The 22509-nt window shown below is 45.0% G+C and overlaps 1 protein-coding gene across 1 annotated transcript; it reads right to left on the bottom strand.

Moving 5' to 3' along the window:
- Nucleotides 1-2436: 2436 nt before the first annotated feature.
- On the bottom strand, nucleotides 2437-22499 carry CCDC59 (coiled-coil domain containing 59). Its single transcript, XM_077265474.1, has 4 exons — nucleotides 22256-22499; nucleotides 19591-19834; nucleotides 13406-13496; nucleotides 2437-2743 (listed from the first exon to the last, which is right to left on the bottom strand). The coding sequence occupies exons 1-4, from the start codon at nucleotides 22482-22484 to the stop codon at nucleotides 2582-2584; spliced, it is 726 nt and encodes a 241-aa protein (XP_077121589.1). The 5' UTR covers nucleotides 22485-22499; the 3' UTR covers nucleotides 2437-2581.
- Between the last annotated feature and the right edge of the window lie 10 nt (nucleotides 22500-22509).

The following is a 22509-nucleotide window of genomic DNA, read 5'->3' as shown; positions in this document are numbered from 1 at the left end:
GATATAGTTGTGCCAACTTCTAGCCTCCTATTAGAGAAAAAAAAAAAATATATAAAAAGTTTAAATCACCCCCCCTTTCGCTCCATTCAAAATAAAAAGATTAACCTGATCGCTAAACTGCATAGCAAGAAAAAAAAATTAGAAATGCCAGAATTACGTTTTTTTGGTCGCCGCGACATTGCATTAAAATGCAATAACGGGCAATCAAAAGAACGTATCTATCTGCACCAAAATGGTATCATTAAAAACGCCAGCTCGGCACGCAAAAAAATAGGCCCTCAACCGACCCCAGATCAAGAAAAATGGAGACGCTATGGGTATCAAAAAACGGTGCAAAAATTTTTTTTTTTTTTTTTTTTTTAGCAAAGTTTAGAATTTTTTTCACCACTTAGATAAAAGAACCTAGACATGTTTGGTGTCTATGAATGTAATGACCTGGAGAATCATAATGGCAGGTCAGTTTTAGCATTTAGTGAACCTAGTAAAAAAAGCCAAACACAAAAGACAAGTGTGGGATTGCACTTCGCATTTTTTTCCCGTTTTCTAGTACACGGTGTTAGGGGTCGAGTTCCTGCCTCTACACAGGGGGAATCTCGGGCCATCTCCACTGCGGTCTCCCATTCTCCTCCTGCCACAGTGGAGCCTGCTCAGCGGAGACGTCGGTCCCAGCGTCTCACTCAGTCTGACTCTGTACAAAGAGTTACTGCTGCTTTTCCTGCTTCTGCCATTGAAGTCAGTGCCGGTCAGCGGCGAGCAGACGCTTCTGGGACTAAGTCCTGCTTTTCTCGTTCTGAGCATGCCCAGAGTAAGATCTCTCAGTGGAGATCGAGGGTCACATGATCAGACACTGCAGCTAAGGTCATTGGTCCTTCTAGGAAGGTCCTGTACGTGCTGCAACTATTTAAGGCTCGCATGGCGACACGGCCATGCGCTAGTATTGTTCTATGTTATGTGCTTTGCGCCAGTGTGGTCATGTGAGTTTGTGTTCAGGGACCCGGCTGAAATAAGCCCCTAGAATGCTGGCACCTCCGGCGAGGAGTTTGTGTGCATGCATGACCACTGACTGCTCTCAGTTGGGTAGTTAGCCTGTGCCACTGTGAAGTCAAACAGGGCGCAGTGCTTTGAGTTTCGGCTACTCTGAAGTAACAGGGTTAGCTCATACCACCTTATAGTTCCGCCGTTTGCTAGCAGCAGGTTCTCCTGCACGGTGGACCCCGGGCTGCGAACGCATCAATTATAATAAAACCTCTATATTTACTCGTGCGTTCCGCTAGCCCTAACACACGGCATGCTAAAACCAATGATGTCGTTCAAAAGTACAACTCGTTACGCAAAAAATAAGCCCTCATATGGCCATATTGATGGAAAAATAAAAAAAGTTATGGCTCTGGGAAGGAGGGGGAGCGTAAAACGAACACGGAAAATCCCAAGGTCATGAAGGGGTTAATGACTCTGCTTCCTCCAATTCTCTAATCAACATCTGATAATTCCTGCCTTTACCTGGGATCTCTCTTTAATGCAGAGTCCTCTAAAATAAGCCTTCATAGCTTCCCATACCATTAAGGCGGTGTGCACACGTTCAAGATTATTCACTTTTTTTTCGCTGAAAAAAAAAACGCATACATATGCATCCCATCATTTATAATGCATTCCGCAATTTTTGTGCATATGTTGCGTTTTTTCCGCGAAAAAAAAAAAAAAGCATCATGTTCATTAATTTTGCGGATTTCCCACTCTTATTGCATTGGGAACCTCCGGAAAAAAAAAAAACACGCAAAAAAAAAAACCCGCATGCGGATTTCTTGCAGAAAATGTCCGGTTTTGTTCAGGAAATTTCTGCAAGAAATCCTGAAGTGTGCACAAAGCCTTAAACCGAAGCTGTCCCAGCATTCATTTTATAATGTTCTCTAATATCACCCCCTACATGTCCATCCAGGTCAATAAGTTGTTATACTATATTTCTATTTGGAGGTATTTGCTAATATAATTATTACATCTACTACATATTGGGATAGGATCCTAGAGATGAGAATACCTCTTTAAGTCGTATCAAAATTTCTCTATGACTGAAAGCTGGCGCTACTGGGTGGAATAAACTTAATTAATTTATTTACAGAAAAACAGCAGGGCAGATTTGTAAACACTATTTTCCTGCAAATTAACCCCCTATCTGCAGGTAAATAGCGCCAATTAAGGTGACAGGTCCCCTAAAAAAAAGTCTCAACTCACAGGAAATGGTAAAAAAAGCTCATTCAGCCAATCACAGGCAGAGCATTAGCCAATGTTTAGCCGAGGGGTCTTTCCTGTGCGTGGAGACAGGACTGGGGAGAGGAAACTGCTGGGCACTCAAGTAGCATAGAGAGATACTGATAATGGTTTCTCCAAATTTTGTCTCCTCGCTTGACAAAATAATAAAAAAAAACAAAACAAACAAACTTAAAATTGTTCATGTTATACTTTATTTGGTATTGTAAAACTATATGTTAAAAATATAGTTATGCAAAAAGCCTCTCACATGAAAGGATGTAATGTGACAACGCACCAGAACGATGCACCCTTTAAGAACAGCTGTTCAAATAAATTAAGCATTGCCTTCAATTTTCTTAAGCAAGTATTCCATTTGTGCATTAAAGTTGGGCTGTCCTTTCTTTGTTTTTGAGCTTAAAACTTTGAAGGCTTCCATTTTCCTTTGTTTGTAAAGTTTGATAGCTGCTTCTTTTTTCTTCCTGTTGTTCTCTGCCTCCTGAAACAAAAAAATAAATCTCATTAGCAGGTTAAAAAGTATACCTCTGGCAAATGTAAAGAACACACACATGGTAATACCAACGTTGTAACCGTAAACAAGAAAGCTTAAAATAATTAAAAATTATTTTTATTCCTCCCTTTTCCTTTCCCATTTCTGGTCTCTCCCCTTTTTTCCTCCCTACTTAGTCCTGACTTTTTCCTTGCATTTCCCTTCTCCTTTAGATAGTTAGTGACAATTTGCATTGTTATTAATGTTCATTTGTATTGCTTATTATAAATGTTTAATGTGTTTTCCATTTCCCCTGTTATATGTTAAAATCCCCACAAAACAAAATTATATATAAAACTATCTATCTCATGTTTTGCATTAAATACTTATTATTTAAAGAGAGAAGTATTGAGTAAAAGTTACAAACAAGGTGCATACTGATCCTGAAGTGTTGTCATCAGATTGCGTGTTGACTGGATAATCTCACATGGTGTTAGACACAGTCGTGATGATACCTAGCCATCCATCCACCACTGATGATGTTTTGGGGTTAACCTCCATAGGAATGTACAGTCTGCTGCACTCTCATACAGTTATATAAACAGATAAATAGATGCATAACAATAAGACGAAGTCCAAAAGAACACTCAGCCACCTCCTGGGGAATAGGACCTATGGGAAATGAAATATACATTGCATGCTCTTCTACTTCCGTTTATTCAAGTTCACAAATGAAGTGTGTCCTCAGGCTTACTCTTACAGGATGTTTAGCCTTTACACCATTTACTCTACAGTCCTATGAGGTGGTGAAAAGCTGTTCCCAAACACTATTATGAAGATGTAAGAGAAATCTGCAGGTAAATCGTGTTAAAATGCTATACGTCCACTCTAATGAGCGTGTGGGTACTAGGAGAAAATAAACCTTATTCTTTCAGGGAGCTGACGGCTGTCAGCCATACCGGAGTGAGCAGAGAGGCTTCATGGCGCCCTGGAATAAGCCAAAAGTGAAAAGATTTTCCTCAGGGAGCCATGACTTTTAAAAGGTATTTAAGCAGGCATATTCTGACATCCAATGAATGAAGGAAGGGTTACCTCACCCTGAGAGCTTTGATTCTCAGATAAGAGAACCTTTTTTTTTTTTTTTTTTTTTTGAGATCCAAAAAGGACCCTAGAAACCATTTTAGGAAGAAATGTTTGTCATAAATCCTGACCTAATCTTTCCTCCAGGAAGGTTGTTAAAAAGGGGACTGATTGAAACAGCCTCTAAGTACTCTAGGGGTGGTAGATGAAATATTTGAATGGATTCCAAGAGTTCTGCCAACATTTGGATTTTTCGTCTAGATGTCTGGATCCATTGCTCTGGACTAGCTATAGCGCTTACCGAATAAGCTGCAGAGGGGACCCGGCTTCCAGGATCGCTCCAGCTGATCAGCTGTTTCCTCTGCAGCTTATTTGGTAAGCGCTATAGCTTGCTGAATAAGCCCCGCCCCAATCAATTTCGCTCAACTCTACTCTGGACCGAAATGATCTCCCACTCATGACATCTGGTATGAATCTGGGCCAACTGGACTGCTGAAATTATGGCTATCAAAGAACCTAATAGACACATTGCTCTCCTTATGGAGACTCCATGATGATCGGCATCTTTAAAGGGCCACTATCACCCCCCTCCAGCCGTTATAAACTAAAAGAGCCACCTTGTGCAGCAGTAATGCTGCATTCTAACAAGGTGGCTCTTTTAGTTTTAGGTTCAAGCATACCCCAAATAAAACGTTTTTATACTTAGCCACAATTCCTGTCTCTAGCCAGGTAGGCGGGTCCTCACTCCCCAGCTTGGCCAGCTCCTCTGCCGTCACTCACATCTTCCTGCGCCGCCCCCTCAGCGCTGTTATCGTTTCAAATCCGGCGCCTGCGCTGTGTACTGGTGTCCTGCGCAGACGCAGTAAGCTCTGGCCGTCTGATGTAATGGCTGATACCAGAGAACAAAAGACATCCACAGAACACCAGGATGGATTGCTGCACAGCAAATAGCTGTAGGACCTGCGATGACGTCACTGCCATGTGATTGCCCTAATCACATGGCAGTGACATCATCGCAGGTCCTACAGCTATTTGCTGTGCAGCAATCCATCCTGGTGTTCTGTGGATGTCTTTTGTTCTCTGGTATCAGCCATTACATCAGACGGCCAGAGGTCTGCGCAGGACACCAGTACACAGCGCAGGCGCCGGATTTGAAACGATAACAGCGCTGAGGGGGCGGCGCCGAAAGCGTAGGAAGATGTGAGTGACGGCAGAGGAGCTGGCCAAGCTGGGGAGTGAGGACCCGCCTACCTGGCTAGAGACAGGAATTGTGGCTAAGTATAAAAACGTTTTATTTGGGGTATGCTTGAACCTAAAACTAAAAGAGCCACCTTGTTAGAATGCAGCATTACTGCTGCACAAGGTGGCTCTTTTAGTTTATAACGGCTGGAGGGGGGTGACAGTGGCCCTTTAAAATCTGATTCCCATTCTTTCTTATGTGAGGAAACATTGAAAGAGTTGAGATTATTACAGATCTGGAATAAAACCTGAATTTGAGAGGATATACAGTACAGACCAAAAGTTTGGACACACCTTCTCATTTAAAGATTTTTCTGTATTTTCATGACTATGAAAATTGTAAATTCACACTGACGGCATCAAAACTATGAATTAACACATGTGGAATTATATACTTAAAAAAGTGTGAAACAACTGAAGAACCTAGAATATAAGACATAATTTCAAAGTAGCCACCTTTTGCTTTGATGACTGCTTTGCACACTCTTGGCATTCTCTTGATGAGCTTCAAGAGGTAGTCACCGGGAATGGTTTCCACTTCACAGGTGTACCCTGTCCGGTTTAATAAGTGGGATTTCTTGCCTTATAAATGGGGTTGGGACCATCAGTTGTGTTGTGCAGAAGTCTGGTGGATACACAGCTGATATTCCTACTGAATAGACTGAAATTCGTGCTTTGGTCTGATGAGTCCAAATTTGAGATCTTTGGTTCCAACCACCGTGTCTTTGTGAGACGCAGAAAAGAACGGATGGACTCTACATGCCTGGTTCCCACTGTGAAGCATGGAGGTGGTGTGATGGTGCTTTTCTGGTGACATGGTTGGGGATGTATTCAAAATTGAAGGCATACTGAACCAGCATGGCTACCACAGCATCTTGCAGCGGCATACTATTCCATCCGGTTTGCGTTTAGTTGGACCATCATTTATTTTTCAACAGGACAATGACCCCCAAACACACCTCCAGGCTGTGTAAGGGCTATTTGACCAAGAAGGAGAGTGATGGGGTGCTACGCCAGGTGACCTGGCCTCCACAGTCACCAGACCTGAACCCAATCAAGATGGTTTGGGGTGAGCTGGACTGCCGAGTGAAGGCAAAAGGGCCAACAAGTGCTAAGCATCTCTGGGAACTCCTTCAAGATTGTTGGAAGACCATTCCCGGAGACTACCTCTTGAAGCTCATCAAGAGAATGCCAAGAGTGTGCAAAGCAGTCATCAAAGCAAAAGGTGGCTACTTTGAAGAACCTAGAATATAAGACAATTTCAGTTGTTTCACACTTTTTTGTTAAGTATATAATTCCACATGTGTTAATTCATAGTTTTGATGCCTTCAGTGTGAATGTACAATTTTCATAGTCATGAAAATACAGAAAAATCTTTAAATGAGAAGGTGTGTCCAAACTTTTGGTCTGTACTGTATTTGCCCTTGTTTACAATCCATCCTAGATCTGGAAGAATAACTAGGACCTGACCGACCACTATTGTGTACTTGTGCCTTGGTTGCTTTGTCTTCCCCTCCCTCAATGTGCCAAAGCAGGCGGAAAGTCTAGTGCCATCTGCCCAAATAAAGACAAAAAACGGCCGCTTTGTGAATAGTGGGATTTCCCCAGGTAAGAAAAAAAAAAAAAAAAGAAAATTACACACTGACTTCACCTTCCAGCACAGGGATGTAGGTCTCCTTCAGGAACAGGAATCCACAATGAGGCATACAGAGAGGTTACGCCTTATTCTGGAGATTTGCCATTTACGGTAGTCCGGGTGTATGGAAAATTATTTAATGGGTTTCATTGTATGGTTAAAATGACCTAGAAAAACGATTTTACAGGTCTGGCCGAATATTTTCTTTTATTTTATATATTTAAATAGTGGAAAAATCAAAAAACTAAAAACAAAAATTTGTTTTATGTTGCCATTTTCTGAGAGGCATAACTTTTTCAATTATGGAGCTGTGTGAAGGTGCGCTTTCTGTGTGGCAAGCTGACGTTTTTTATTCATACTATTATAAAAGAAAATATAACCTTTTGATTGTCTCTTATGGCATTTTTAAGAACAGTTGTGAAGAGCGAAAACTTTATTAATTTTTGAAGTGCCACCACAGCACAAAAAAAAACAAACAAAAAACCCTAAATAACCGCTACTGCTCACATTTATAAGAAAATTTTTAGATAGGGGTAAATGGGGCACTCACCACTTCGTGAAATCACAATAAAGACATTTTTATACAAAGTGGCGAGTGTCAAACTTACTACCTTCTATATTCTATATTCAAGTGGACTTTTTCCTCTGGTGAGCACCATAGGAGCTATATATCGCTGTTATTAAATGCATAATGTTGTACCATATATGGTACCACCTCAGTTTACATTGAAGATGTATGTATACACAATAGTAATTGTCACTTCCAGAGGCTTCCTCAGAAGGGTTAGGTGAGCCTGCATCAAGGCCAGGACATGTCAGCTGTTTTGAACAGCTGACATGTGCACGCAATAGCGACGAGTGGAATTGTGATCCACCCGCCGCTATTAACTAGTTAAATGCCGCTGTCAAACGCTGACAGCGGCATTTAACCGGCGCTTCCGGCCGGAAATGAGTGCATCGCCGACCCCCGTCACATGATCGGGGGTCAGCGATGCGTCTGCATAGTAACCATAGGGGTCCTTGAGACCTCTATGGTTGCTGATGCCGGATTGCTGTGAGCGCCACCCTGTGGTCGGCACTCATAGCAATGCAGGATTTCAGCTACATAGGAGCAATCTGATGATCGCTCCTATATCTTTCTATCTTAAAATATAAAAAGTTTAACCCCTTCCCGACCTGTGACGCCACGTAGGCGTCATGAAAGTCGGTGCCAATCCGACCTGTGACGCCTATGTGGCGTCATGGAGAGATGGCGTCCCTGCAGATTGGGTGAAAGGGTTAACTCCAATTTCACCCAATCTGCAGGGACAGGGGGAGCGGTACTTTAGCCCAGGGGGGGGTGGCTTTGCCGCCACGTGGCTACGATCGCTCTGATTGGCTGTTGAAAGTGCAACAGCCAATCAGAGCAAGTTGTAATATTTCACCTATGAAAAGTGGTGAAATATTACAATCCAGTCGTGGCCGATGCTGCAATATCATCGGCCATGGCTGGAAACCCCGATCTGCCCCCCCCCCCCCCCCCGGATCTCCTCCCCAGTCCTCCATCCTGTGCTCCGCTCCCCTCCGTCCTCCTGTCTGCTCCCCCCGTGCACCGATTCCCCCCCCCGTGCTGTGATCCCCCCCTCATACTTACCGAGCCTCCCGGTGTCCGTCCGTCTGTTCCATGGGCGCCGCCATCTTCCAAAACGGCGGGCGCATGCGGCCAGCAGATTCGTTCCATGTACATTTTGATCACTGTGATAAAACCTATCACAGTGATCAAAAAAAAAAAAAAAGTGTAAATGAACCCCCCCCCCCCCCTTTTCACCCCCATAGGTAGGGACAATAATGAAGTGAAGAAAATATATTTACTTTTATTTTTCCACTAGGGTTCGGGTTAGAACTAGGGTTAGAACTAGGGTTAGGGCTAGGGTTAGAATTAGGGTTAGTGTTATGATCCCAATGGCAGGGGACCTCAAGATTACAGCAAAGTCTGCAAAACATAAATACCAGCTCATAGGGAAGTGGTAACTAGGCTGACCATATACCTGATCCTAGCGCAAACACTAACAGCAGCCGGGGAACGTGCCTACGTTGATTCTAGACGTCTCGCGCCAGCCGGAGAACTAACTACCCCTATCAGGGAAAATAAGACCTCTTGCCTCCAGAGAAAAGACCCCAAAGTAATACAAGCCCCCAACAAATAATAACGGTGAGGTAAGAAGAAAGGACAAACGTAAGAATGAACTAGATTTAGCAAAGAGAGGCCCACTGACTAATAGCAGAATATAGTAAGAAGACTTATATGGTCAGCAAAAAACCCTGCAAAATATCCACGCTGAATATCCAAGAACCCCCAAACCGACTGACGGTGTGGGGGGAGAATATCAGCCCCCCTAGAGCTTCCAGCAATACAGGAATCACATATTGTACAAGCTGGACAAAAAATATGAACAATGCAAATGATCAAGAGTACGAAAGCAGGACTTAGCTTAGCTTATCTTGCAAAGAACCAGGACCTGAAGACAGGAGCAAACAGAAGTGAACTGATTACAACGAAGCCAGGCACTGGACTGAGAATCCAGGAAGTTTAAATAGCAACACCCCAGGCCTAACGAAGCAGGTGAGCACAAACCTGGTAAAAGACAATCCAAGTGCCAAATCACTAGTGACCACAAGAGGGAGCCAAAAAGTATAGTTCACAACAGGTTAGGCTAAGGCTATGTGCACACGTATTCTGGTCCTCTGCGGATTTTTCCGCAGCGGATTTAATAAATCCGCAGTGCAAAACCGCTGCGGATTTATAGCCGTTTTTCTGCGGATTTCACTGCGGTTTTACAACTGCGGTTTTCTATAGGAGCAGCTGTAAAACCGCTGCGGAATCCGCAGAAAGAAGTGACATGCTGCGGAATGTAAACCGCTGCATTTCCGCAGCATGTGCACAGCGTTTGTTTCCAATAGGTTTACATTGAAATGTAAACTCATGGGAAACTGCTGCGGACCCGCAGCTGTGCAAACGCTGCGGATCCGCAGCGTTTTACGCAGCATGTGCACATACCCTTAGAATTAGGCTATGTGCACACGGTGCGGATTTGGCTGCGGATCCGCAGCGGATTTGCCGCTGCGGATTCGTAGCAGTTTTCCATCAGGTTTACAGTACCATGTAAGCCTTTGGAAAACCAAATTCGCTGTGCCCATGGTGCAGACAATACTGCGCCGAAACGCTGGTTGTATTTTGCACAGCATGTCAATTCTTTGTGCGGATTCCGCAGCATTTTACACCAGTTCCTCAATAGGAATCCGCAGGTGAAATCCGCACAAAAAACACTGGAAACCCACGGTAAATCCACAGGTAAAACGCAGTGCCTTTTACCTGCGGATTTTTCAAAAATGCTGCGGAAAAATCTCACACAAATCTGCAACGTGGGCACATAGCCTTAGGGTTAGGGTTGGATTTAGGGTTAAGATTATGCTTGTGGTTAGGGTTATGGTTGTGTTGTGGTTAGGGTTGTGGTTAGGGTTGGAGCTAGAATTGAGGGGTTTCCACTGTTTAGGCACATCAGGGGGTTTCCAAACGCAACATGGCACCACCATTGATTCCAGCCAATCTTGCGTTCAAAAAGTCAAATGGTGCTCCCTCCCTTCCGAGCCCCGACGTGCGCCCAAACAGTGGTTTACCCCCACATATGGGGTACCAGCATACTCAGGACAAACTGGGCAACAACTATTGGGGTCCAATTTCTCCTGTTACCCTTGCGAAAATAAAAAATTGCTTGCAAAACATCATTTTTGAGGAAAGAAAAACAATTTTTTATTTTCACGGCTCTGAGTTGTAAACTTCTGTGAAGCACTTGGGGGTTCAAAGTGCTCACCACATATCTAGATAAGTTCCTTGGGGGGGGGGTCTAGTTTCCAAAATGGGGTCACTTGTGGGGGGGTTTCTACTGTTTAGGCACATCCGGGGCTCTGCAAACGTAACATGATGCCCGCAGACCATTCCATCAAAGTCTGCATTCCAAAATGTCACTACTTCCCTTCCGAGCCCCGACGTGTACCCAAACAGTGGTTCCCCCCCACATATGGGGTATCAGCGTACTCAGGACAAACTGGACAACAACTTTTGGGGTCCAATTTCTCCAGTTACCCTTGTGAAAATGAAAATAGACTAAAAAAATCATTTTTAAAGGAAAGAAAAATGATTTTGTATTTTCACGGCTCTGCGTTATAAACTTCTGTGAAGCACTTGGGGGTTTAAAGTGGTCACCGCACATCTAGATTAGTTCCACGGGAGGTCTAGTTTCCAAAATGGGGTCACATGTGGGGGAGCTCCAATGTTTAGGCACAGGGTCCCTCCAAAAGCGATATGGTGTCCGCTAACAATTGGAGCTAATTTTTCATTCAAAACTCAAATGGCACTCCTTCCCTTCCGAGCCCTGCAGTGCCCAAATAGTGGTTTACCCCCACATGTGAGGTATCGGTGTACTCAGAAGAAGGTGCCTAACACATTTTAGGATCCATTTTATCCTTTTGCCCATGTGGAAATGAACAAATTGAGGCCAAAAGAATTTTTTTATTTTTTTCACAAAAAAAGGTACTTTTTCATTTTTACGGATCAATTTGTGAAGCACCTGGGGGTTCAAAGTGCTCACTATGCATCTAGATAAGCTCCTTGGGGGGGGGGGGGGGTCTAGTTTCCAAAATGGGGTCACTTGTGGGGGAGCAATGTTTAGGCACACAGGGGCTCACCAAACGCGACATGGTGTCCGCTAAAGATTGGAGCCAATTTTTCATTGAAAAAGTCAAATGGCGCTCCTTCCCTTCCGAGCCCTGTCGTGCGCCCAAACAGTGGTTCCCCCCCCCCACATATGGGGTATCGGCGTACTCGGGACAAATTGTACAATAACTTTTGGGGTCCAGTTTCTCCCTTTACCCTTGGGAAAATAAAAAACTTGCTAAAAGATCATTTTTGTGACTAAAAAGTTAAATGTTCATTTTTTCCTTCCATGTTGCTGCTGCTGTGAAGCACCTAATGGGTTAATAAACTTCTTGAATGTGGTTTTGAGCACCTTGAGGGGTGCAGTTTTTAGAATGGTGTCACTTTTGGGTATTTTCAGCCATATAGACCCCTCAAACTGACTTCAAATGTGAGGTGGTCCCTAAAAAAAATGGTTTCGTAAATTTCGTTGTAAAAATGAGAATCGCTGGTAAAATTTTAACCCCTATAACTTCCTAGCAAAAAAAAAAAAAAAAAATTTGTTTCCAAAATTGTGCTGATGTAAAGTAGACGTGGGTAATGTTATTTATTAACTATTTTGTGTCACATAACTCTCTCGTTTAACAGAATAAAAATTCAAAATTTGAAAATTGCTAAATTTTCAACATTTTTGCCAAATTTCCATTTTTTTCACAAATAAACGCAAAAATTATCGACCTAAATTTACCACTAACGTGAAGCCCAATATGTCACGAAAAAACAATCTCAGAACCGCTAGGATCCGTTGAAGCGTTCCTGAGTTATTACCTCATAAAGAGACACTGGTCAGAATTGCAAAAAACGGCAAGGTCATTAAGGTCAAAATAGGCTGGGTCATGAAGGGGTTAAATCACGCCCCATTCAAAATAAAATAATAAAAAAAGTCAAACCTACACATATTTGGTATCGCCGTGTTCAGAATCGCCCGATCAATGAAAAAAAAAAAAAAAAAAAAAAAAAAAAGGATTAGCCTGATCGCTAAATGGCGTAGCGAGAAAAAAATAAAAATAAAATATAAATAAAAATCGAAACGCCAGAATTACGTTTTTTTTCGTAGCCGCGACATTGCATTAAAATGCAATAACGGGTGATCAAAAGATCATATCTGCACCAAAATGGTGTAAAAAAAGCCAGCTCGGCACGCAAAAAATAAGCCCTCAACCGACCCCAGATCACGAAAACGCTACGGGTATCGGAAAATGGCGCAATTTTTTTTTTAGCAAAGTTTGGAATTTGTTTTCGTTACTTAGATAAAAGAGAACCTAGACATGTTTGGTGTCTATGAACTCGTAATGACCTGGAGAATCATAATGGCAGGTCAGTTTTACCATCTAGTGAACCTAGCAAAAAAGCCAAACAAAAAACAAGTGTGGGATTGCACTTTTTTTGCAATTTCACCGCACTTGGAATTTTTCCCCCCCGTTTTCTAGTACACAACATGGTAAAACCAATGATGTCATTCAAAAGTAAAACTCGTTTCGCAAAAAATAAGCCCTCACATGGCCATATTGATGGAAAAAACAAAAACAACAAAAAAAACAAAACGATATGGCTCTGGGAAGAAGGGGGGGCCAAAAAAGAACACGGAAAATCCCAAGGTCATGAAGGGGTTAAAAGGCCAGAGAGAATTTTAGGAAGAATGAATGAATGTTTCCATTGTGATCTCTGCAGCCCCCTGGTGGCCTAGCTGCTCTCTTCACTACACACAGGTGACAGCAGCAGTCAATCACTGGCCATTCTGGTCATGTGCTGACCATGTTACCGTCACCGTGGAGAAGATGGATTGGCTGCAGTTGGACTGTCAGCACTGCAAACCGTGAGCAGCAGGACCACCACATCAGTGGCACTGTAATGCAAGCAATTAGGAGTATTGGTTATATTAACGCAACTCATACCCCGCTTACTGGTCATTTATTCACAAACTAGCTGTATGGAGACAGATGTTTAAAATAAAATAATTATATGTAATATAGGGAGCCCTTACTTCTCTTTTCTTTTCACGCTCACGTTGCACCCGTTCATATTCTTCGTTTGCTTTTTCAATTGAAGTTTTTTTCCTGGACTTTTTCCTTGCTCTGCATTAAAAACAACATTTTTACAGATTACACGGTGTAAATGAAGGACATGGAAAGGCCATGTTTTATATGACTGACAAGAATAGAACACCAAAAAAACAAACAAAAAAAACATATCAAATGTATTAGGGCAGTGCACAAGATCCGGAACTAGCAACGCTTTGGATGTTTGCTATACATTCTATGGGTGAAATTTCCCAAATTGACAGGCTGCGGTCTGGAAAGATGAGCCACATGTCGGTCTCCGCGGGCGTCTGTGGACGCATAGTGAGCACTGCGGGTTGGACAATGCAGAGGTACGCTGCGTCCAACCCGCAGCGTTTATGGATCATGTGCACATACCCTCAATCTTATTTTTGCTGCTCCTGTATTTCTGATATCACTACTGCAAAACACGAAGTATGAAGTACCGTATTTTTCGGAATATAAAAGACGCACTTTTTCCCAAAAAAAATTGTGAGGAAAATGGGGGGTGCGTCTTATATTCGGAACGCAGGCTTACCGGCATTGTGGCGGCGACAGAGGTGCGGGCATGATGTGGCACGGTGAGCTGTATGGCGTGAGCAGGTCCCATCCATATTTGAGGTGAATCCGCGGCCCGGTATTGATGGAGAGCAGCAGCGCTGGTGAGTTACGGTATTTTCCGGTGGCGGCGGCCATCTTGCTGAGGCCGCGCATGCGCAGATTCACTACTCTGCGTCCCAGGGCCTCAGGAAAATGGCCGCGGGAGGCCGCGCCTGCGCAGATGGAGATCGCGGCGGCCATTTTCCTGAAGCCCTGGGACGCAGAGTAGTGAATCTGCGCACGCGCGGCCTCAGCAAGATGGCCGCCGCCACCGGAAAATACAGTAACTCACCAGCGCTGCTGCTCTCCATACGGTAGTTTATATTATGCCATTAAATAGATAGGGATTTAGGAGGAAACGTAATCGGGAGTTTGTACCACCCCTTTAACGCAGGAGTCAATGCAGTATAATGCAAACTGTGGTAACTTACTAATATTATAATTTAATGTGCATTACTACAGAATATACATTCTAGATAATGTTGACATGGGCTTTCGGATTATGGTGCTGTGGCCAAGAAGGGCCAAAACGTAATAACTTAAAAATCCTATCAGTTACGGTATGGCTCACGCCATACAGCTCACCGTGCCACATCATGCCCGCACCTGTCGCCGCCACAATGCCGGTAAGCCCGCCGCCACCAGGAAAACCATCCAGCTCTGCTGCTCTCCTTCACTACTGCTGTGGCGTCACCTTAAATGTGGAAGGGACCCTGGCCGCTGCCACCTGAGGAAGTGACCGCACGTCTGCCACCGCCACAGCAACCTCCCCATGGACACCAGGCCATGGCGTCGCCCACCTAAGCAGGATGGGACCCTGCTCAGGTGCACGCCGTTCCGCCCACCGCACCTCAGCATCACCTCACCTCTGCCACCACCATGCCTCCTGTGACCCTGCTCTGCCACTGCCTGCCCTCAGGTAAGAGATCTTAAATTCGGACAATAAGACGGACCCCCATCTTATAAAAAAATCTTTTTTTCTGCATTTTTCACCCCAAATTTGGGGTGCGTCTTATAGTACGGTGCGTCTTATAGTACGGTGCGTCTTATAGTACGGTGCGTCTTATAGTACGGTGCGTCTTATAGTACGGTGCGTCTTATAGTACGGTGCGTCTTATAGTACGGTGCGTCTTATAGTACGGTGCGTCTTATAGTACGGTGCGTCTTATAGTACGGTGCGTCTTATAGTACGAAAAATACGGTAGCTCTGATTATACTTCCCTTAACAAGCAGTTGTGTCCCCACTACTTCTCCCTCTTACTCTATGAGGCTACTTTAAGATACCTTTTGTGAAGCTTGGGCCAGTCACATCACCAAATTGCAAAGGTGACAGACTCCATGTGCTCCTCTTCCCAGAAGAAAATAACTAATTTGGCCTGACATTTACACGGTGTTCCAAATTATTATGCAAATTAGATTTAAGTGTCATAAAGATTTAATTGTTTTGTTTTTCAAATAAACCTGTGGATGGTATTGTGTCTCAGGGCTCAATGGATCACTGAAATCAATCTAAAACACATATGATAATTGGTTTTCCAGGTGATTCTAATTAAAGGAAAACTACTTAAAAATGATGTTCCACATTATTAAGCAGGTCACGGTTTTCAAGTAACATGGGAAAGAAAAAGGATCTCTCTGTAGCTGAAAAGCATCAAATAGTGCAATGCCTTGGTGAAGGGATGAAAACATTAGAAATTTTCCAAAAACATAAGCGTGATCATCGTACTGTTAAGAGATTTGTGGCTGTATCTGAGCACAAATGTGTTTGTGCTGATAAAGGCATAATGAGGAAGATTTCTGCCAGGCAAGTTCATCGGATTAAGAGAGCAGCTGCTAAAAAGCCATTACAAAGCAGCAAACAGATATTTGAAGCTGCTGGTGCCTCTGGAGACCCTCAAGGTGTAGGCTCCTTCAAAGGCTTGCTGTGGTGCATAAACCTACTATTCGGCCACCCTTAAACAGTGTTCACAAGCAGAAATGGTTGTATTGGGCCCACACATACATGAAGACTAATTTCCAAACAGTCTTGTTTACTGATAAGTGTTGAGCAACCCTGGATGGTCCAAATGGATGGAGTAGTGGATGGTTGGTGGATGGCCATCATGTCCCAACAAGGCTGCGACATCAGCAAGGAGGAGGAGGAGTCATGTTTTGGGCCGGAATCATGGAGAAACAGCTGGTAGGGCCCTTTAAGGTTCCTGAAGGTGTGAAAATTACCTCTGCAAAGTATATAGAGTTTCTGACTGACAACTTTCTTCTATGGTCTAAAAAGCAGAAACGTGCCTTCAGGAGCAAAATCATCTTCATGCTGACAATGCCCCATCTCATGCTGCAAAGAATACCTCTGAGTCATTGGCTGCTATGGGCATAAAAGGAGATAAAGTCATGGTGTGGCCACCGTCTTCCCGACCTCAACCCTATAGAGAACCTTTAGAGGATCATCAAGCAAAAGATCTATGCGGGTGGGAGGCAGTTCACATCCAAACAGCAGCTCTGGGAGGCTATTCCAACTTCATGCAAAGAAATACAAGCAGAAACTCTCCAAAAACTCACAAAGTTCAATGAATGCAAGAATTGTGAAGGTGACATCAAAGAAGGGTCCTATGTTAACATGTAACTTGGCCTGTTGGGATGTTTTGGCGTTAAATAGCTTTTTTGCTCAGTGAATGTGACCTCCTAATGCTGCAAATTCCACAAATGAGCATTTTCAGTTCTTTAAAACAAATCAAATGTCTAGAAATTGTACTGTGCCTAATAATTTGGAACAGTGCATTTTGAGTTTTTATTCATTTTGGAGATTATACTGTTATCATTGGGAGGTTTCTTCAATAAAATGTGATGTATACTCTAATGGGTGATGACTTTTATTAGACTGACTGTCATTTGCACCGACCATTTAGGAAAATCTGATAAAAATGTCATTTGCATAATAATTTGGAACATAGTGTATTTGCACTAGTCCGTAAATAGGACCTGAAGTCCATGCAAAAAACTGCCCATGTGGACTAACAAAATGGTTTACATCAGGTCTGTGCGCAGTTCATATTCCACATGTAAAAAGAATACAGACAGAAAATACATTCATCTGAACGTACTCCTTAAAGTGCATGACAGCCAGGAAATTTAGAAGGACGCTATAGACTGTCATTTTCATCTACTGCAAGTATGGCCAACTGTACGTTTCCATAGCTAGGGAAATCTGCCTCTGGTCCTGGTAAAACTGGGTTAAAAGTGAAGCTGTAATAAAGATTGTGGAATACTAAATCTACCTGAATAAGTCATCCTGCTGGTTGCCATAGTGAGGCAGATTAGCACCATTTCCATAGACTACATTATATGGCTCACAATGGTCGTAATTCAGATTCTCCACAATAATGCATGCCTGGACAGAGATTAATTCCTGCTGCTTTAGGCCAGTCTCACACGACCAGATAATTCCGGTACCGGAGTTATCCATGTCCGTGTGCTCACGTGGCACATGTGAGTACCACATGGACCGTGCAGGAGACAGCGCTACAGTAAGCGCTGTCCCCTGCTTTGGGTGCTGAAGCCGGAATTCATTCCTTCTTCCCAGCAGCGTTCGCTGGAGAAGGAATGAAAAATCATTGTTTTTGTTTGTTTTTGTGGTTAAAATAAAGTTTCAGGTAACCTCCCCCTCCCACCCCCTGTGCGCCCGCCCGCTGGAAATAAAATACTCACCCCTATAGGAGGTGGAGCCGCATATTCATCCCTGTAATGAGCGGCATCACGTGACGCTGAGAGGAAGCATCGACAGAGCTGGGTGAGTATTTTAATGCCAGCGGGCGGGAGCTGACCGGGAACTTTATTTTAAACACAAAAATAATAAAAAAAAACATTGATTTTTCATTCCTTCTCCAGCGAACGCTGCTGGGGAGAAGAAATGAATGGCGGCTTCAGCACCACCCGCTGGGGGGACAGCGCTTACTGTAGCGCCGTCTCCTGCACGGCATCCGTGTGCGGTACGTGTTTACACGGACCCATTGACTTTAATGGGTCCGTGTGATCCGTGCGCTCCCACGAACACTGATATGTCTCCGTGTTTTTCACACACGGTCCGTGAAAACACGCTGACATGTGCAGAGACACATTGATTTTAATGTGTCTACGTGAGTCAGTGTCTCCGGTACGTGAGAAAACTGTCACCACACGTACCGGAGCCACTGACGTGTGAAACCGGCCTTAAAATGGGCAGACTTGACATGCAGGCACCTGGGAGAAGCTCAGTAACACAGGCTACCTCGGAACTATAATATACGGGGGGGGGGGGGGGAGAGATATATTCTAAAAAGCCATCAAGTGTTCCTCTTTCGTGCCCATTTCTGATACTGTGAGGGGCTGCTGGTGCACGTACAGTCATACTAAGTTGAAGATAGGATAACAGTTATTTCTATGACTTTAGATTTATATGATTGCATTTCTGCTAATTGCAATAAAATTATTATTATTATGCTTAAAAGGAGTGGTACAAAATCTTAATTATTTTCATCCTAAACCCCTATTTATTGTCATAATCTAAAATAATTTTCTAATATACTTAAATTAAAAATTCCCCATCTACACTAACAGCTATATTTCGACCTCCTATTTCTCTTTTGATGACACTGTTTGCAAATCCCAGTACATGAGATACTCAAACAAAGCACCATCAGGAGGCAGAGATTGTGGCCACTGCCGCAGCACATGCCTCCTCATCGAACTGAAGAGTCATCAGTTACCTCTGTTTCAGTGGCTGAGCTAATCACTGTGCGATGTGCACAATGACAGCGCGCTCTCTGATGCCGGCCAGCGCGTGTTGACAGAATACCCGGCATGCAGGGACCAGCAACATCACTTGTGAGGGCAGCGCTGGTTTCTACATGCCAAGAATTCTGACAAAGCCCTGTGGTGCAGGCTCATTACTACTGATCTGAGCTGGCAATAGAGAGCGCACTGTCATTGTGCCCCTGACTCAAGCGTCAGTGATGACACTTCATTTCAGGGATGGGGCAGATTGCCTGATGACACTTTGTTTGAGCATCCCAGAATGCACTGGGATTCTAAAATGAAGCAGCATTATAAAGGAAATGTGGAGAAAAAAAAAAAAAACAAAGACAAACCAAACAAGATCAGTTAGTGTACTTAGGGAAGGATAGGGATTTTTTTTTTTTTTTTATATATATGGAATAGTTATTTATGTATTTATTTTTTTAAGCTTATTAGAAAATAGTTTAGATTTAGGCACTAAATAGATAAGAATTTAGGAGGAAAATTACTTTGGACTTCAGACCACCTCTTTAAATCTATATGTAATCTAAACCTTCCATTTTTCTTTTCAAGGTTTAGCACTCCTCATCTATTGACACTGGCTCAGTGCAATGATAGGATTCCCTTGTAAAGAATCATGCCGGCATTGATAACTTGCCCCAATCAGACCAGAACAGATTCTACTCACTGTCCAAATTTGAAAGAAGGGAAATATACAATCCCAGCAATGATGAGCAATTATTGCATGCCACTAGTCTGATCTTACTTTACTTCTTGCTTTTCTTCTACTTCTCTCTGTTCGTCTACTGTCTCAGATGTCTCACTTTGAGGTTTTCTCTGCTTTTCTTCACTTTTCAGCCTCTCTTCTTCAGCCTCATAGAGATGCTTTAGATGTTCCGGATAGTGATCACTATAGGATACTTCTTTAGTTTCCACCTTCTTTCGTTTTCTCAGCAGCTTTTGATATTCTAACTGAACTTTCTTCTTTCTCCACAAAGCAAAGCCAAGCCCTAAGGAAGAAAGGACACGAGGTGATGTAAATACCAGTAATAAGCCACCAGTAACAGTGGACAGCAGGTCTTCAATAATCTACCTCTTAAATATGCAGATAAATAACTCCAGACCTCTTATAACCAACAGTGAATGGAAACACATTCTTCACATAAGCTATATTAATTACTTCACAAGCGGAGGCACAGATTTTTTTTTTCCTAGAGTGAGTATGGACTCCAATACTATGAAACGTTTCCTGGGGGAACAGAACAGGGGACGCCCTGCTAATATTAAAAGTAAGCAGAATTCTTGCATCTAATGCACAAAATATTAGAATGTTTCATAACTTAACACACAATGAGACATTACAAAGAAATATTAACCCAAGGAGACCAAATATCAGACTAAGAATGCACCTACGGCATATTACACCCCCACATCCCACTGACTTTGTGGGAGAAGCTCTGTAGGACACCATACAATTGTGGTATGAGCCCATAGCAATTCTACACAGGACACACATAAGGCCACAAGTAACCCCGTGTCCCCTGTGGTAGAGCTGAGGGGCCACATACCCGTGTCCCCTGTGGTAGAGCTGAGGGGCCACATACCCGTGTCCCCTGTGGTAGAGCTGAGGGGCCACATACCCGTGTCCCCTGTGGTAGAGCTGAGGGGCCACATACCCGTGTCCCCTGTGGTAGAGCTGAGGGGCCACATACCCGTGTCCCCTGTGGTAGAGCTGAGGGGCCACATACCCGTGTCCCCTGTGGTGGAGCTGAGGGGCCACATACCCGTGTCCCCTGTGGTGGAGCTGAGGGGCCACATACCCGTGTCCCCTGTGGTGGAGCTGAGGGGCCACATACCCGTGTCCCCTGTGGTAGAGCTGAGGGGCCACATACCCGTGTCCCCTGTGGTAGAGCTGAGGGGCCACATACCCGTGTCCCCTGTGGTAGAGCTGAGGGGCCACATACCCGTGTCCCCTGTGGTAGAGCTGAGGGGCCACATACCCGTGTCCCCTGTGGTAGAGCTGAGGGGCCACATACCCGTGTCCCCTGTGGTAGAGCTGAGGGGCCACATACCCGTGTCCCCTGTGGTAGAGCTGAGGGGCCACATACCCGTGTCCCCTGTGGTAGAGCTGAGGGGCCACATACCCGTGTCCCCTGTGGTAGAGCTGAGGGGCCACATACCCGTGTCCCCTGTGGTAGAGCTGAGGGGCCACATACCCGTGTCCCCTGTGGTAGAGCTGAGGGGCCACATACCCGTGTCCCCTGTGGTAGAGCTGAGGGGCCACATACCCGTGTCCCCTGTGGTAGAGCTGAGGGGCCACATACCCGTGTCCCCTGTGGTAGAGCTGAGGGGCCACATACCCGTGTCCCCTGTGGTAGAGCTGAGGGGCCACATACCCGTGTCCCCTGTGGTAGAGCTGAGGGGCCACATACCCGTGTCCCCTGTGGTAGAGCTGAGGGGCCACATACCCGTGTCCCCTGTGGTAGAGCTGAGGGGCCACATACCCGTGTCCCCTGTGGTAGAGCTGAGGGGCCACATACCCGTGTCCCCTGTGGTAGAGCTGAGGGGCCACATACCCGTGTCCCCTGTGGTAGAGCTGAGGGGCCACATACCCGTGTCCCCTGTGGTAGAGCTGAGGGGCCACATACCCGTGTCCCCTGTGGCAGAGCTGAGGGGCCACATACCCGTGTCCCCTGTGGTAGAGCTGAGGGGCCACATACCCGTGTCCCCTGTGGCAGAGCTGAGGGGCCACATACCCGTGTCCCCTGTGGCAGAGCTGAGGGGCCACATACCCGTGTCCCCTGTGGTAGAGCTGAGGGGCCACATACCCGTGTCCCCTGTGGTAGAGCTGAGGGGCCACATACCCGTGTCCCCTGTGGTAGAGCTGAGGGGCCACATACCCGTGTCCCCTGTGGTAGAGCTGAGGGGCCACATACCCGTGTCCCCTGTGGTAGAGCTGAGGGGCCACATACCCGTGTCCCCTGTGGCAGAGCTGAGGGGCCACATACCCGTGTCCCCTGTGGTAGAGCTGAGGGGCCACATACCCGTGTCCCCTGTGGCAGAGCTGAGGGGCCACATACCCGTGTCCCCTGTGGTAGAGCTGAGGGGCCACATACCCGTGTCCCCTGTGGTAGAGCTGAGGGGCCACATACCCGTGTCCCCTGTGGTAGAGCTGAGGGGCCACATACCCGTGTCCCCTGTGGTAGAGCTGAGGGGCCACATACCCGTGTCCCCTGTGGTAGAGCTGAGGGGCCACATACCCGTGTCCCCTGTGGTAGAGCTGAGGGGCCACATACCCGTGTGCTCTGTGGTAGAGCTGCCATGTATTATGTAAATAGCGGCTTCTTACTAAAGACGATTGGTTGCTATGGTAACTAGGAAACACAGCATGCGCACTATAAACAGCTTTTGCCAACGTGGGCTCTTCTCACCTTCGTTAGCGCTGCCCTGAAACACCTTCTGCTCGGGATTCGGTCTCCATTTCCGCCTCACTTTCCCGCTGCCTTTCCCTCCGGACACGGGTCTCGTCCCACGGCTCCTGCTGCCTTCTCTCTTATCCACCGCAGTCTCACGGCTACGTTTTGCCATAAACCCGCCTTCGGTGGGAACATTTCGACCTCTCTTCTTGTGCTGTAAAGATCCAGACGACAGACTCGCCATGTTATTACGCCTCCCGTCTTTTCAG

The sequence above is a fragment of the Ranitomeya variabilis genome, chromosome 5 (assembly GCF_051348905.1).
Source record: "Ranitomeya variabilis isolate aRanVar5 chromosome 5, aRanVar5.hap1, whole genome shotgun sequence".
Classification (NCBI taxonomy): Eukaryota; Metazoa; Chordata; class Amphibia; order Anura; family Dendrobatidae; genus Ranitomeya; species Ranitomeya variabilis.
This window is presented reverse-complemented; position numbering and strand designations above follow the sequence as displayed.

Coding starts and splice junctions, on each gene's coding strand:
- CCDC59 (XM_077265474.1), bottom strand. CDS start 22,484: ATGGCGAGTCTGTCGTCTGGATCTTTACAGCACAAGAAGAGAGGTCGA. Junction 19,835..22,255: donor TCAGGGCAGCGCTAACGAAG/GTGAGAAGAGCC, acceptor TTTCTTCCTTAG/GGCTTGGCTTTGCTTTGTGG. Junction 2,744..13,405: donor AGCGTGAAAAGAAAAGAGAA/GTAAGGGCTCCC, acceptor TTTTTGTTTCAG/GAGGCAGAGAACAACAGGAA.